Raw genomic sequence first — 16242 nt, forward strand, 5'->3', positions numbered from 1 at the left:
ACCAGAACTGAAAAGGTGAATCTCTCTACAGCAGTTATACCAATATATAGCTAATTCTGCACATGTGCACTTATTTCATAGCAGCAGGAGTAATATAGTTTACCCTTACAATATCTCATGGTGATCTTGGAATCTCAGGGAAATAATCTTGTATTTACTGACTAAATACAATAAAAGGTGGAAGAGGCTGTACCAAGTTTCAACAACTACATGGAATTTATTAACTAAAAACTTCCCACAATACACTGTGCAAAGGGACAGAGTAATCCAGCACCAAGAAAGAGGAAAGAGAAGCAGAGAAGTTTTGAGAGCAGAATGTTTGTTATCTGCATATTATTAAGATACTACCATTGGGAGCTTGTTACGTTTCAGGACTAATTAGGGAGACAGCTAGCTTATTTCAGCCACAAAACATACTTCTTCAAAAGGACAAATCCCAAACAGCATCCCTGAAAATGAGATTTAACTTCCAGAGTAGCTGTGTCCCTTTAACAAAAGCTCAACAGTCACTGACAACTAGCAGCTGTTGCACTGTGGATAAGAATACAGATTAGCAGAAAAGATGTTTTACTGTGTATTATAATACTTGTACTTAACTTCTCTGTTTCCTCATTTGTAGAATGGAGATAATGCTTAAAAGCACTTCTTATAAAAGAAGGTGAGATTCTTAAATGAAAAGCAGTTAATGAAAAGCAGTTAAATGACTTACCCATTATCACACAGACAGCAGCAGAACCAAGAATAAAGCCCAGGTTGCCTGACTCCTCCAAGATACTGTCAACTGGCCAATACTTCCTCTCCCTCACCCAAATAAAAAAAATTAAGAGATTCTGCATACATGAGTAGCTTTTTGTGATTGCATTTGTGCCAGTAGTTAGTTTTCGAAACAACTGCTCAATATCATGTACAGATATCAGAGTAGCAGCTGTGTTAGTGAGCTGTAGCTCACGAAAGCTTTGCTCAAATAAATTTGTTAGTCTCTAAGGTGCCACAATACTCCTTTTCTATGTACAGATATGATTCTTTGGAATTACACTATGTTGCCAATCAGCAAAAATACTAAGCACTGACAATTTGATTTCCCAAGATTTGGCATCTATAGCTGAGAACAGAATTGAGCAGGTGATTTAACACCTGTTACAGAGAAGACAATTATTTCCTCTTTTTTAAAAAAAAAGAGGACAGGAGATCTTGAATATTTTAAAAGACAATTTTAACAATTATGCCCTATTTGTAATAGCTGCATGCCTGTTTTGAGTTTAACATAAGCCCTGTGGTGGATGAAATTGTCTTGGATCCAACTTCTGTTTTAATGATACTTCAGATGTAAGAACCAATGTTAACCTTCAGTTATGAATATAAACAATGTACATTAAAAATCTTAATAAAACTATTCTATTCTAATGCAACAAGCATCTACATATAACTTGCATTTTACAAAATACTGGGGCTAGCTGCATCCCAAGTTATGTTTCTATTTGATAGTTTACAGCAACTCTGCACGTTGAACTCCTCCTATCTGTGAAACAATTTAAATTGGGAAACCACAAAATTATTTATCCTGTCTGTATAGCATCCAAAGAGAAAATTAAATTACATTTTTCAGATTGTCCATAATGCCAAGAGAAAAGGAGTACTTGTGGCACCTTAGAGACTAACCAATTTATTAGAGCATAAGCTTTCGTGAGCTACAGCTCACTTCATCAGATGCATATCGTGGAAACTGCAGCAGACTTTATATATACACAGAGAATATGAACCAATACCTCCTCCCACCCCACTGTCCTGCTAGTAATAGCTTATCTAAAGTGATCATCAGGTGGGCCATTTCCAGCACAAATCCAGGTTCTCTCACCCTCCACCCCCCACACACAAATTCACTCTCCTGCTGGTGATAGCCCATCCAAAGTGACAACTCTTTACACAATGTGCATGACAATCAAGTTGGGCTATTTCCTGCTATCACCAGCAGGAGAGTGAATTTGTGTGGGGGAGGGTGGAGGGTGAGAAAACCTGGATTTGTGCTGGAAATGGCCCACCTGATGATCACTTTAGATAAGCTATTACCAGCAGGACAGTGGGGTGGGAGGAGGTATTGGTTCATATTCTCTGTGTATATATAAAGTCTGCTGCAGTTTCCACGATATGCATCTGATGAAGTGAGCTGTAGCTCACGAAAGCTTATGCTCTAATAAATTGGTTAGTCTCTAAGGTGCCACAAGTCCTCCTTTTCTTTTTGCGAATACAGACTAACACGGCTGTTACTCTGAAACCTGTCATAATGCCAAGGTTTGCTTTAGTTATAATTTTAATACATAACCAAAGGAACTCCACTGACATTCCATCAGATTAAAGATGAACTAAATTTGGAACCACATTACGAACAATAATGATGCAAACAGTGTGTTAGATCCCATGTAACTGGCCCCTTTATTAAGACAGTATACCTTGGAAACTTCCAGGATGATAGAAGCCAAGGCTGGAAGGACTGGGTGCATTTGGAGAGAACTGTAATCCACAAAAGAGTACTGGGTTTCATCAACCTAACCAGAAGTCTGATCCAAACCCAAATGCTTATTTTCAAGCTCTAGCTCATAAAACTTTAAACATATGCAACTAATTTTCCTTCACTAGATTGTGTTAGCTTGAACCCTTTTCCAAGCAGTGATCTCTGGTGCGAATTGGATACGTGAACTCCAGCAGGATGTTTCAGAGTTGTGTGTCCAGTCATTGTCAGTCATGTGGTTATGAATTATGCAGGGATGGAAGTGCCCAAACAAAAAGACTCAAGACATGCATCATCTGTGATTCAACTTCACACAGTAACAATTCAACTAGATTGGAGTTCTGTGGTCACTAACAAGCAGGAAACATCATTAATGGGCACAGAGCACCATTCTTTCTAGCCTCTCTATGTTCTTGAAGTAGACCCGGGGCAGGACTGATGTAATGTTTTGTATATGGATCAACAACTCAATGAATACATACAAGGCAAAGAGAGAGATTTAAACACATTTTCAATATTAGAGCCAGATAGGAGAGTAGTTTTATTAAAAGTATTTTAACCAGATGCCATATTAATGTCATGATTGTGAAAACAGTTTCAAATTGGACGATCTTGCTACTGAAGACTCCACTCTGCATGGCAGAAAGCAGCATATCTATTCCTCCAACACAACATTCCAGAAGATTCTATCTGCTTGCACACCAATTCTGAACATGTGGATGCATAAAAGAGCTGAAAAATCTGATAAACTGCTGGATTTCTAGACACTGGCATTTGATGACAGAGCCTGGTGCAATAAAGTTGTATAAAGTTCAGTTTGAAAAGCAGCCAAAGCATTATCCCTCCCTTCATTTTGGGAAGAAGCCCCACACTCCTTCCTACAGCACTTCTCCAGAGCTGACATGAATACTGATTTCTGGCCACTAGCCAATCACTTTCACTCATGGATCCCAAACAAGACAGTTTCACAATATATCTGAACTCTACTGCCATGTGCTCATCCGACATGCCACCATACATTATAATAATCTTACATTGTTCTGCTAATCAAAACTGAGGTTAAAAAGAATTTTTCCTTAAACTTCATCAGTCAAAAATAAAGAGGTTTCTATACAAATTGTGAGAGACAGAAGGAGGATGAGACTTGATGCTAAAAATCTTAAGAATTAATATATATAGCATGTAAGAGTGGGGATTTGAGTGACAGATACTTTTCTCCCCACTCCTATCAGAGCATTTGTTTGGGGGAGAACCTAGTTAGTTTGAGAACTGACTGTTACAAGCATAGCCTAGGGATATGCTGGTTCTTTGCCCTGCTTACTGAGCCAAATCCCAGTTGAAGCTGGCTGATCTGTTTGTTACTACAAACTAAGTTCACAGGACAGTGTTAGATAACCTTTTACTAAGCAAAGGAGGCATGTCTGGGGGAAAACTTTATGGAATTCCAAGCTGCAAATGGCTTCAGTTAATGGCCCCCATTTTAGCACACTTAATTTAGTTTAAGATTTTAACCCAATGGGTAATAATAAACATCTCCAATTCTTGTACTAATAGAAAAAAATGGTTTCTCCACCCCTTTGAATTTAGTGTTGTCTAGACACACAAAAGCTTTAAAAACAGAACCCTGAGAAGATATCAGAAAGCCATCAACAGGACAAAAAAAAAAAAAAAAAAAACATATGCAAGAAGCCAATTCAAAATCCTGGCAGAGCATCACCACAAAAATCTGAACCACAAAAAAGCAGCTGCACCAGTCCCATTCTTTCCTTAGTTACAGAAAGCCAAGCACTTGAAATGCATTACTATACAGCAATTTAAGCCTATGATTATACATAATGAATAGCTAGAAATATCTTGTTCCTGGGTTTGTTTTTGCTTGACTCCTAAATTGCACATGTCTTCAGAGACAATTTGGGTTTAAGATTTTTAAAAGAGCTTGTTTTTGCTCTATCAAGTGTACTTCAGAATCTGGTTTTTCAGCCTTTGGAAGACCTGAGTTTACTTTCATATGGATTCACAAAATACTGAAAAGGTGTATTAAAAGCTATAAATTAGAGGACAAGTATTACAGTATTTTCCATGGACGTAGCCATCCTTTGAAAGGCATGGAAGTCTTCCTCAACCACCCTAACCAGAATATAAGAGGGATTCCCTCCATTCCAGAGGCTTAGAAGGTCCACCCCTGCCTTAGCCTCATGGGGTGACAGGAAAAGCACAGCTCCAAAAAGCTCAAAGCACCTCATTAATAGAGAGAATGGGAGCCAAGCACCAGTGTGGAGCTCAGCTAGAACTTTCCTTGTCCACTTCCTCTGAGGGTGTCATCATGGTGAGGGAAGATGAACCCCTTCTATGGAACCATACCCCGCTGCCACACCTCACCAGCTGGCTCTGTTGAAGGGAGGTACCCCTTTCATCTCCCAGGGGCAGAACTACCCCATGATGTGAACAAGGACTCTAGAGAGCACCTCCATAATCCCAGACCACAGTGCCCACGCATACTCCATCAATTGACTTTTCTTTTTTGTACCTTGACAGCTGCAGGGACCCACTCAACAACAATAAAGAGTGGAGAACTCTGGAACCCCTATTGCCTCCTATCCCTTTATGGGACAGACACCCCAGGGAAGGGACAGTTATCTGAGTTGCAGAGCTAGCTTACACTTAAAATAAATAATAAAAAATAATAATAAAAAAAGAACCAATGGTAATAGATAAAGGGGACCGCAAACCGCATGACTTTTTCAAGGGTGCAAACATTAAAGGGGTAAGGAGAAGCTGCAATGTAATAGGGAATTTTAAGTAGTGTGATTAAGAATTAAGTGGTTCACACTGTTGCCTATGTAACCATATAGTATTGTTACTGTCACTCCTGTAATAAACTATTTGAGGGAGGACAATCAAATTTAAACAAGACATGAGTAAACTCTTCAGGGCAAGGGACCCAATCCTGACTGGGTCTTCGTGGCACTACTGCAATGTATATAAGGGAGGACTGAAGGGGAAAAAATACTTTGCCTTCTTCCCAAAAGCATGAGAGCCCTCACTCCTTGGCCAATTACTCTAGTTTCTACTTGTATTAGAATTCAGAATCTGAAAGATTTGATACGGATTTTTTCCAAAATCATGTTAATCACAAACACTGGACAAAGATGCATCATCAACATTAAGGATAGCACAGTAGCACAATTCAGAGACAAATACATTTCTTACACCCAGACTACAAAAAGTCTAAGTCAGTGGTTTTCAATCCGCAGACCCTTGAGGGTCCATTTAAATTTGTTTAGGGGTCTGCAAATGAAAAAAGGCTGAAAATCACTGGTCTAAGTAACAAAAGACAGAGTTATGGAGCCAAAAAGTCCTGCTTCTCTAATTCCTAGTAATGATATATTCTGTAGCACAGCTATTGTTTTTGGCATCAATCAGATAATTTTCTCCCTTCCTCAAGCAGAAATTCTCTCTTGCTGTTAACAGCTAGAATTCCTTTAACACTAACTTTCAATTTCAGAAGCATGAGCATTTACTTCAGAATTTTCCTTCAACAAGGGTAGGTGAGAAGTATCTGAATTTGGTTTGTCCAACTGGTAATGAAATCTCTACTAAGCACTTTTACTGAAAAGCCAACTGGCCCTTTTAAACTGTAAAAAGGAGAGCAGAAATATACTGGAATTACGAATTAGAGGGAAGTACCTTAATTTACAGGTAGAAAGCATTACTAGCTCTGTAACAAACTGAAACATGGAGGGGAGAAAATCTAGTACCCTGAAGAAATTCTTGTGTTCACCTCAGAAGTCATGCTATAATACATGGGGACCCAATAAAAAACATTTGCATCATATTACCATTGATTTTTAAGTTTAGACATTCCTACAAATTTTGTCCTAAGCAAAATTTTATTAAGTTCCTTTAAAAAAAAAACCACAGATCTAGTTAGTTTTGAAATGCTTTGCCTTTGACAATGGAAATCTATCCAGCAGCAGCAAATTTGAGATAATCTCTTGTTCTTCAACCGGACTTTATTAATTTTCAAAATGAAAAGACCATCCTGAGGAAAAACAACTATTTCCAGCTCAACTATTAAGTTTCTTTCGACTGCTACAAGAAAAAAAACCCTCAATATCTGGTAGATTCTAAATATATGAACCAATTAAAAACAATTTTAAACCCATAAAATATAATCCATTCAAGTGTTCAAACTAAAGCTCTGGACAAACTGATCAGCAGGTCTCTTGCAGAGAGATTGTTTTTTTTTTTTATTTTTAAAAGCTATTCAGAGAGAAGAATATGGAATGACTGCAGGAGGGTTTTCACAAACTCAACAGACTTTTGTTGGCCACACACAGGAATATTTGGACAGTCACAGTGCTCCCAGATCTTAATGGGAGAGCTACACATACCCCCCTCAGAGCCTAAAAAGGTGAGAACCTGAACTGTTACCTACCTCAAAATAAAATAAATAATAAATAAATCTTAACATGTGCATTTTTGTCTTGAATAGCATATTAGAAACCAAATTCCATGCAGTGCACATTTCGGTATATTTCATAAACTGGGGTGTCACCCTCCTATGTTTAACCTTGATTTATAATGCTGCCTCTTCAAATAGTCAAGACAGACATTCTCCTACAGTCCAGGAGAATGCATTTCAATGTGTGGGTATGTGGTTAAGCTCATCTCTTTGAATGGCATTGATTAGATCCCAGCTACACTACTTCACTTGCTAAAACCTAACAAGAATCCTAAATTGTTAACATACTAATAAGGCGATTATGTAACACAATAACTAGACTGAACTATGACAATATTGTTTACAGTTTTGCATCATTAACCATTCTTCTGAAACAGGATTCTTCTTATAACAAGCTATACTGATCATCCTTTGGGTAACCAGGCAAATGGTTATACATATGCAAAATGCTGCACTGATCCAATATAAAAATTCACATTTATATAACATCTACAAATCCACTGTCTCTCAAAGAAAATGTTGAAGATTTTTTCCTTCTCACATCTCCCAAGTTTTTCTTCCTATGACAAAGGACACATGCATGAACACCATTTTATTTCTAACTTTTAGAAGTAACATTTAAGATAACACCTACTGAAAGACTGGAAAAGTGATTCTCTGGTTTACTTACTTTGTATACAGTTAACCTAAGTTTCCCTGTGTAGTTAGTTTCTCCTGCTTGCATATAGGTCTTTCAAATAGCAACAGAAAAGGAGTTAAACACAGTGAAGTGTTGTTACCAGATGTCAAAAATTGACCAAAGGACTTGTGAGCAGATCTAGAATCAGAAGCTACTTTTAATAATTATCCAGAAATTAATAATTCAGAGTGATAAAGAGAAACAGAAAACGTTTAACGAAGTGGCTGTTTTCATGTATCCTTGAATAAAATAGTAGAGGGGGAGGGAAATTAGTTCGACACAGCCTGTTTCTTAGTCAGCTGATTCCTCATGGGAACTTTTGCTTATATCTGCTCCAGACTTTACTCACATTTGTAATTTTAAAACAAATCACAGCATTCTATTGACCATAAAATATTAGCCAAAGGTTATATATGTTTCAACATTATATCATAATAAGCTGCTGCTGCAGCTCCAAGAAAATCTAGACTTTCATAGGTGGAAAAAAGGCGTGGGGAATTAAGCAGTCTGTTGTTAGAGGGAAGCCGTTTGTAATTTTAAAGTTTGCTTGTGGAACCTCTTCTGATAAAAAAATCTTTGATAACCTTCAGATTTTTTAGACAGTTTTACCTCCTCTTTACCAAAAGCTGCTCTCAATCTGACTGCTGTGTTTTTCAGCTTGTGACTATGGCATGATTTTCATATTTGTGCAGAAGGAAGTTTCAATTTTAAAAAAAAATTAATTTTGAACATGATTTTTTCCTACTAGCATTAAACAGGCTACACATGAACTACAAGACGTTGACATTCAAGAGGAAATTGTGCTCGCCACACCTTGCAATCCAGTCATGGAGCTTATTGCAACTATTTCAACAGGGGACAATATTTGTGTCACCAAGACTCAGAAGCTTTATGTGAATTGGTTGCTTGGTACAGAGACTGTATAACCATTGTGTAACCAAAAAAACAAACCAACAAACACTACTAGCAATGGTATTTGCACAACTCAGTAATGTAGTCATCTGTCACACATCTTGGTATCAGTATGTTTTCCTATAAGATGTATACTTAAGGGCTGATACACATTTCTAAGTGGCAATTGTAAAAAGTATTTATCAGTAGGATTAATTTTACTTGTTTTGTGGTAAAAAAGGAAGATCATCAGAAAATATGCTTTACAACCTTATTGTTGTTCCTTCACAATCTCTTCTTGAGAATTTTCAGAATCAAGGTGACTGGGCAACAAAATGGCAGAACTTTGATAAGTGTGAAGTAATGCACACTGGAAAACATAATCCCAGCTATACTTACAAAATGATAGGGTCTAAATTAGCTGTTACCACTCAAGAAAGTTCTTGGAGTCATCGTGGATAGTTTTCTGAATACAGTCATTTAATGTGCAGTGGCAGTCAAAAAAGGTAACCAAATGTTAGGAATCGCTAGGAAAGGCATAGATAAGACTGCAAATATAATGCTCACAACTTGAATACCGGGTGCAGTTCTGGTCACCCCACCTCAAAAAAAGATATTAGAACTGGAAAAGATGCAGAGAAAGGTAACTAAAATGATTAGCAAAAACAACAAGGAGTCCTTGTGGCACCTTCGAGACTAACAAATTTATTTGGGCATAAACTTTCGTGGGCTAGAACTTATGCCCAGACAAATTTGTTAGTCTCTAAGGTGCCACAAGGACTCCTCCTCATTTTTGCCGATACAGACTAACACAGCTACCACCACCACGCTAAAGCGATTAGGGATATGGAGCAGCTTCATCTGAGGAGGAATTAAAAAGACCAGGATTGTTCATCTTAGAAAATGAGAGGATATGATAAAGGACTATAAAATCATGAATGGTGTAGAGAAAGCGAACTGGGAAGTGTTATTTACCCCTCCACAGAACACAAGAAGCAGGGGTCACCCAGTGAAATGAATAGGCAGCAGATTTAAAAACAAACATAAGGCAGTACTTCTTCACACAACACACAGTCAGCCTGCAGAATTCATTGCCAGGGGATGTTGAGAAGTCCAAAACTACAACAAGATTCAAAAAAGAATTAGATAAATTCATGGAAGATAGGTCCATCAATGGCTATTAGCCAAGATGGTCAGGGACACAACCCCATGCTTTCAGATGCTAGGAGTGGATGACAGGGGACGGATCACTCAATGATTGCCCTGTTCTGTTCATTTCTTTTAAAGCATTTGGCATTGGCCACTGTCGGAAGACAGGATACTGGACCAGATGGACCACTGGTCTGACCCTGTTCTTATGCTTAAGCTCTCCCCTGGAATATTAGCATATTATCACAAATCCCCTAGTGCATTATTAGCTCCCCAATAAAAAGAGCATGGACCAAACTGAAATATCTTACCAACAACATGATTAGTAAGTCACTTCAAAATAGATTTTCCAATGTACTCCATACTGGAAAGGCAAATATGGTATAAAAACTGGAGGTGAATTTATTTCTGAATCTCAGAATTCATATTCACCACCTATTCAGTTCTTCTGCAAAGGAAGAAGTGTCTGACAATTGTGCCCTGTCTGATTAGGTGGTCACACCCACCAGAGCATAAATATACTGCTTTGGATAAAAATGTATTAAAACAATGAATCCTACTTTCCGAATCACATTCTGCATAGGAGAGCGGTATCTTTCAGCCAGTACGACAACAGATCCCTTCAAAAAGGCTTAGAACCAACCACTGCCATTGGCGCAAGACACCCCCTTTCAAGATTTCTACCATCTTGACCTAAGAGGAAAGCATCTAAGAACACTGTAACACATCTGGTAACTATATTAGTTCTCTTCCTCCAAGGAAGTTGAAGTTTGCTAACAATAGTTTAGAGCACCCAAGTAATGATTCTCCATCTTGCCACCTCAAGATAGTAGCCTTTCAAAAAAGTATTGCACACAGGTCTGTTTTCCAAGTTAACAGTAAGCAAGCTAGCCAGACATCTTTGCAGAGCAAGACTTATGCACATGTTTAACTCTTTGCTGACAATGTTCTTTCCAAAAGTGATAGAAACAAAACGCACTGGCTTCTTTATTTGGAGACTACTGTGCTAGGAGAAAAGGAGTACTTGTGGCACCTTAGAGACTAACCAATTTATTTGAGCATGAGCTTTCGTGAGCTACAGCTCACTTCATCGGATGCATACCGTGGAAACTGCAGCAGACTTTATATATCATGCAGTTGATAGATTTCCACTCCATTGGTTAGTCTCTAAGGTGCCACAAGTACTCCTTTTCTTTTTGCGAATACAGACTAACACGGCTGTTACTCTGAATACTGTGCTAGGAGTAATTCAGTCATCAGGGGGCACTATCAGGTACTTTAAACCCAAAATGTGATTTTACAAAAAATACACAACAGAAGCGTTGGCAATGACAGCTAGCTCAGTCAGCAGAGCATCAGGCTCTTAATCTGAGGGGCCAGGATTCTAACCCATTTGGGCAGCTAGCTTTTTATTAAATAGCCCTGCCTTGAGTGCAGGAGACTGGACCAAATGACCTCTTGAGGTCCTACACTTCTATGATGCTAAGTGTTTTCATTAAGAAAAATGATAGTTGTTTGGGAAGTAAGCAGTCTCTATGGTGTTTGCAACGCAAGCATTTCCATACTGTGGTAGTGCATGAAAAAGTAAAACTGAAATCTATTATTACTGCTAGAGCTGAATGAACAAGTAAACAGCATAAATATTTTCTAAATCACACAAAATTTGCTAGATGTCTCACAAGAAAAACACAGGTTTCAGAGTAACAGCCGTGTTAGTCTGTATTCGCAAAAAGAAAAGGAGGACTTGTGGCACCTTAGAGACTAACCAATTTATTAGAGCATAAGCTTTCGTGAGCTACAGCTCACTTCCTCAGATGCATATCGTGGAAACTGCAGCAGGCTTTATATATACACAGAGAATATGAAACAATACCTATTCCCACCCCACTGTCCTGCTGGTAATAGCTTATCTAAAGTGATTTCCAGCACAAATCCAGGTTTTCTCACCCTCCACCCCCCCACACAAATTCACTCTCCTGCTGGTGATAGCCCATCCAAAGTGACAACTCTTTACACAATGTGCATGACAATCAAGCTGGGCTAAAACACAATCAACTCCAAAGACCAGGTCACCTAAAATATAGGTTTGACTAGTGCAGGGCACAAACAGATAAGGAAGGGCGGGGGGGTCAGGAAAGGCAAACTAGAATTGTAATAATTAGTTACTTAGTAATGGACATACCCACATTGAAGGAGACATTAAAAATGCAAGTCTTTCCAAGGAGACTCAAGATGTTAACACAATCATACACACTTGCACTTATCTACACAATTTTTGTACTGCTTTAACTGCCTCAGTTTAGAAACAGATCTAATTAAAGCAATAAGACCCGCTAGTGTGGATGCAGTTATACCGGTATAAAGGTGATTAGACCAAAAGCAGCTATACTGGTATAAGCACTTTTATATGAGTATTGCTGCATCCACACTAGGGGTTATACCTCTTTAACTTCATCAATTTCTAAACACAAAGTTAAAGCAGTGCAAATCTGTGCACTGACTACACCTTAGCCTTTTCTTCCAGAAGAAAGCACCGTTCGTCTATTTAAAAAAAGAAAGTAGCACTAGTCACTGATGACACGACCCACATCCTAGGGATAAAGAAAAGGAGTACTAGTGGCACCTTAGAGATAACTTTCTTAAATGAAACAAGGCTGAATACATATTCTCCCAAGTGTCACCACCCATGTTCTTAGTATAGAGAATGAAAACAAAATAAGCCGATGGCGTAATGTGCCTACTACTGCAGACAAAAAAATACACCCCAACTTTCCTTTAATCAAATCACATTTTGAAATCAACTCCTGTCAGAGCACTAAGCTCTGAAGGCCTATTACCCCGGTTTAAAAATGTGTTATCAAATAGGAGAGTAGTTTCATAGTGTACAGACATCCACATCACATAACCAGTACAACTGGTACGATTTACTGGGAGTTGAGAATCAAATAGATAAGACTGGGTTACTCAGATATGAGCCCTTAAAGAAAAAAAGTTGCCTTGCCAAAAGAGAGATGTCCCTGGAATACAAGCCATCAACTACTTTTCAGCATTACATTTGAGTTCCCACCCCACAGAAGTCATACTACTGAAAGCCACTTAACAGTAGAAACCAGTTGGAACTGGGATTTCCCAGATTATCTTATTTTCATGGTTCACACAGCTAGATGCAAGGAAATATCAGGAGTGGAAGGGTATTTTTAAAAGTAGCCAAAGAAAGTTTCCATCTGTCACATCTACAAGTGATTTTACTGCATGGTTTCCAATTTAAGCCAACAAATTTAAAATAGAGGAAAATATATTAATTTAGCCATTTTCCAGTTTCAATAGTCTATTCAACATGACACATAGGGACAAACTAGAGCAACCCCAAAAGATACATTCATGTATCATACACCTCCCCAGTGTTAAGATTTTTTTAATCATAAATGTGACAAACTAACAGCTTATAAAGGAACACAATGTTCTCATCCATGCAGAGCGCTGCAATCAGAATGTGCTGTATGCCACATGGCCAAAACCCTGTCTGTCTCACAAAAGGGTTGTCTGAATTTGCCCTCCTACAAAACCAAACTGCCAGAGACAGACCCCATTCAAACCAAAAGGCAACAGAATTTAGCAGTGGTTGCCCAGGTCTGTCCTTCAGGATGCCCTGGGCACCCACTGCATATAGAAATCTGTCTCCAGGATCCCAGCTACCGACTTTTACTGGCCTCCCACCCTCAGCGCACATAGACTTGACTCTGTATGTCTAGTGTATTTAGAGATGTTTAATTTTGCGAAAAAATCTCCCAAGGCTTAACAAAAATGTAAGATGAATTTAAATTTTTCAACAAGTATGTGTTTGGTGTGTTTTTTTTTTAAACAGTTCAATGAAGCAGTTTTTGTTTGGATGCAAACCTTTCCCTGCAGTGTTTGCAACCCAAATATTGCAGCACTGAGCTAAGTCACAAGAGCCAGAAAGTGAAATTGACCATGAAAGGGATTAACCCGTTCTCATCTCCCAAGCTAAATTTAGGGCTAATTATGTAAACAAACATTAATAGTAGATCGCTTCCCTCTCCAAGGACGGGTTTAAAAAAAAAAAATCTGTTAAGCTTGCAATGCTCCCTTTGAGACAGGAACGCACAGAAAGCTTGAAAGTGGGCCTTCAACCTCCAAAGGGCCTCCAGGTTTTCCGAATACCACCCACCCTACCCCAGAAAAATCAACCAGCTTGGTGGGAGGGGCAAACTCTCTCGAGGAGGGTCCCCCAAGTTTTCCAAATCCATCGGCCTCCTCTCTCCCTAGACAGGAAGTCTGGGGGAAGGGAAGCCACGTTCCCGCCTGGGTCTCAGATTCCCCAGCCTAGCTATCCCTTCCTCACCCTGGGACGGCTGCCCCGAGGGGTCCCCCAAACCCTCTCCTTCCTTCAACTCCCCCATGCAATACAAACAAGCGAGCTGGACGTGGGAGCCACACACTGCCCGACTTCACCTCCTCCCTGCGATGCTCATTTCAGGCCTTCCCCGCACTCACTTTCTCTTGTACTCGTCCCTCTCCCGCTTGACTTTGGCCAGCACGTTGTAGAGGGCCCGGATCTCGGGGGTGATGGTGTCGATCTGCACCCCCACGCCGTCCGGATGGACCCAGGAGACGCCGGGCCCCTGCAGGGTCTCCAGGCCGCCGCCGCCGGTGCGGCGCACCTGGGTGTAGCTCCAGATGGTGCCAGGCAGGCGGCCGTAGGGCTGCGGCGGGGCGGCGGCGGCGGCAGCAGCCGCGGCGGGGCCGGCGGGCCGGGCGCCCTGTCCGGGAGCCGGGGGCCCCGAGTCCGTCTGCACGGCCTGGTCCCGGGAGAAGGTCTTGTAGCGGAAGCGGCGGTCGCGCTCGCTCTGCTGCGCCTGCAGCTGCTTCTCCAGCAGCCGGTTGCGCCGCTCCAGCTCGTGCACCTTGGCCAGGAAGCAGCGGAACCGCACGTTCAGCCCCTTCAGCAGGTGGATGTTGGAGCCCAGGTCGTTCCGCAGCGCCGCGGTCACCGGCGGCGGGGCAGCCGCGGGGCTGCCGGGGCCCAAGGCGCCGGGGGCCGGGCCGGCGGAGAAGGCGCGGGCCATCTCCCCGAAGAGGAGCGAGTTCATCATCCTCCCGGCCGGGAGCCCTCGCAGCAGGGAGGGGGAGCGACGGGGACTGGGATCCTGTCAGCACCGGGGGCGGGTAGGTACCCGGCTCGAGGGGAGAGGGGGGGGGATTCAACCGGAAGTGGCGGTTAGACGAAGGGTGGGGGGGAGCGAGGGGAGACTATTTCTGAGGTAAAAAAAAAAAAAAAAACCCCAAAGCGGCCCAGGATCGCGTCCCTCCCGCAATCCGGGTGTCTCCAAGCGAGGGGGGCGCCCGGCCTCGGCTGCTAGCTCGCTCGCTCCTGCGCCAGCCGCCACTGCCGCATCCGGCGCAGCTGCCCGGCCGCTGACTGACTGAGGCCGGCGACGCGGGGCGGGACTCGGCACCGGCCGCCGCGCGGGCCACGCCCCCCCCCGCCTCCGCGAGCGGCGGCAGGCGCGGCCCCGCCCCCTCCCCACCGTGGCCCCGCCCCCTCCCTCTTCTGCCCCGCCGGCCCCGCCCACCCCGAGCCGCCGCACGCCCCCGTCCAACGCCGGCTTTTCCGAAACGGCCCCGCCCCTCGAGTTGTAGCCGCGCCCCCGCGGGATGGCCCCTCCCCTCCCCGTGCCTTTTCATGTGCACGCGCCACCCCCTTGCCCCGCTGGCCGCTTTTGCTGGAGCGCGGTGGCTTGAGCCGGGTTTCCCCGGGAGCCGCTTCAAAAAACCCCCCCCAGCCCAGGCTGCTCGTGGCCAGGGTCCACGAGGGGCAACCAGGACCGGGCCACTAAGTTCCTCCCACTCAAAGGTTGCTGCTGTGGGTCCCAAGGGAATCAGGGGGGGCTGCAACAATTTGTACAGTGGGGATGCTGAGAGCCATTGAACCAAACTGCCTCAGTCACCCATTGAATTCGAGAGAGGGGGCTGAGCAACCTATGGAGTGTGACGCCTGCACGGGATTCAGGGCCTTGACAAGCCTCTTCTTTTCCTTGTGCTTTCCTGCCCTGCTTATAAGGTTCATAAGAAGCAGCTAGTTTCCCTGGCCGATGTAAACAGAGCTTCAAGAAACTAGGCTTTGATTCTGCCTAGTGCATAATTAAAATCCAGACAGCCTATTCTTCTAGCTGCAAAAACTGGCCTTGCTTATGAAATAAACATTTTCCCCATTATTTGCCTTCTGCAGTGCCAGTTTGCAGTTGTATTAGTAATTGTCTCCTTTACAGTTCCCTTGTGCTTGGTCTTATAAGAATGCTTAACAGGACATGGATTTTTTTATGGAACTTCATTGTTACAATTTTGAAATAGGAGGAGTGTTTGGAAATACCACACACTAATATAGTCTAATACAGACTGAATTGCTATTTATTGCTTTAATTTAGTCCCAGTATTTGCTATTTTCCGGATCCAATTTTGGAGTAGACATTAGGGCACGCCTGCCGAGATTAACAATAGGAATGGCATGTTTGCTTTCAAACAGGCCACTGG

The 16242-nt window shown here is 42.0% G+C and overlaps 1 protein-coding gene across 3 annotated transcripts in view; it reads right to left on the minus strand.

The window, feature by feature from the left end:
- Window positions 1-15126, minus strand: part of IFFO2 (intermediate filament family orphan 2) — a 53936-nt gene extending 38810 nt beyond the window's left edge. For all 3 annotated transcript variants that reach the window (XM_078849380.1, XM_078849379.1, XM_073317115.2), the window contains exon 1: window positions 14206-15126. In XM_078849380.1, the coding sequence (XP_078705506.1) occupies window positions 14206-14804 (599 nt within the window). In that variant the 5' untranslated portion in view covers window positions 14805-15126. The remainder of the gene's footprint in view (window positions 1-14205) is intronic.
- Window positions 15127-16242: the final 1116 nt, after the last annotated feature.

Source organism: Lepidochelys kempii, chromosome 18 (assembly GCF_965140285.1).
Source record: "Lepidochelys kempii isolate rLepKem1 chromosome 18, rLepKem1.hap1, whole genome shotgun sequence".
NCBI lineage: Eukaryota > Metazoa > Chordata > Testudines > Cheloniidae > Lepidochelys > Lepidochelys kempii.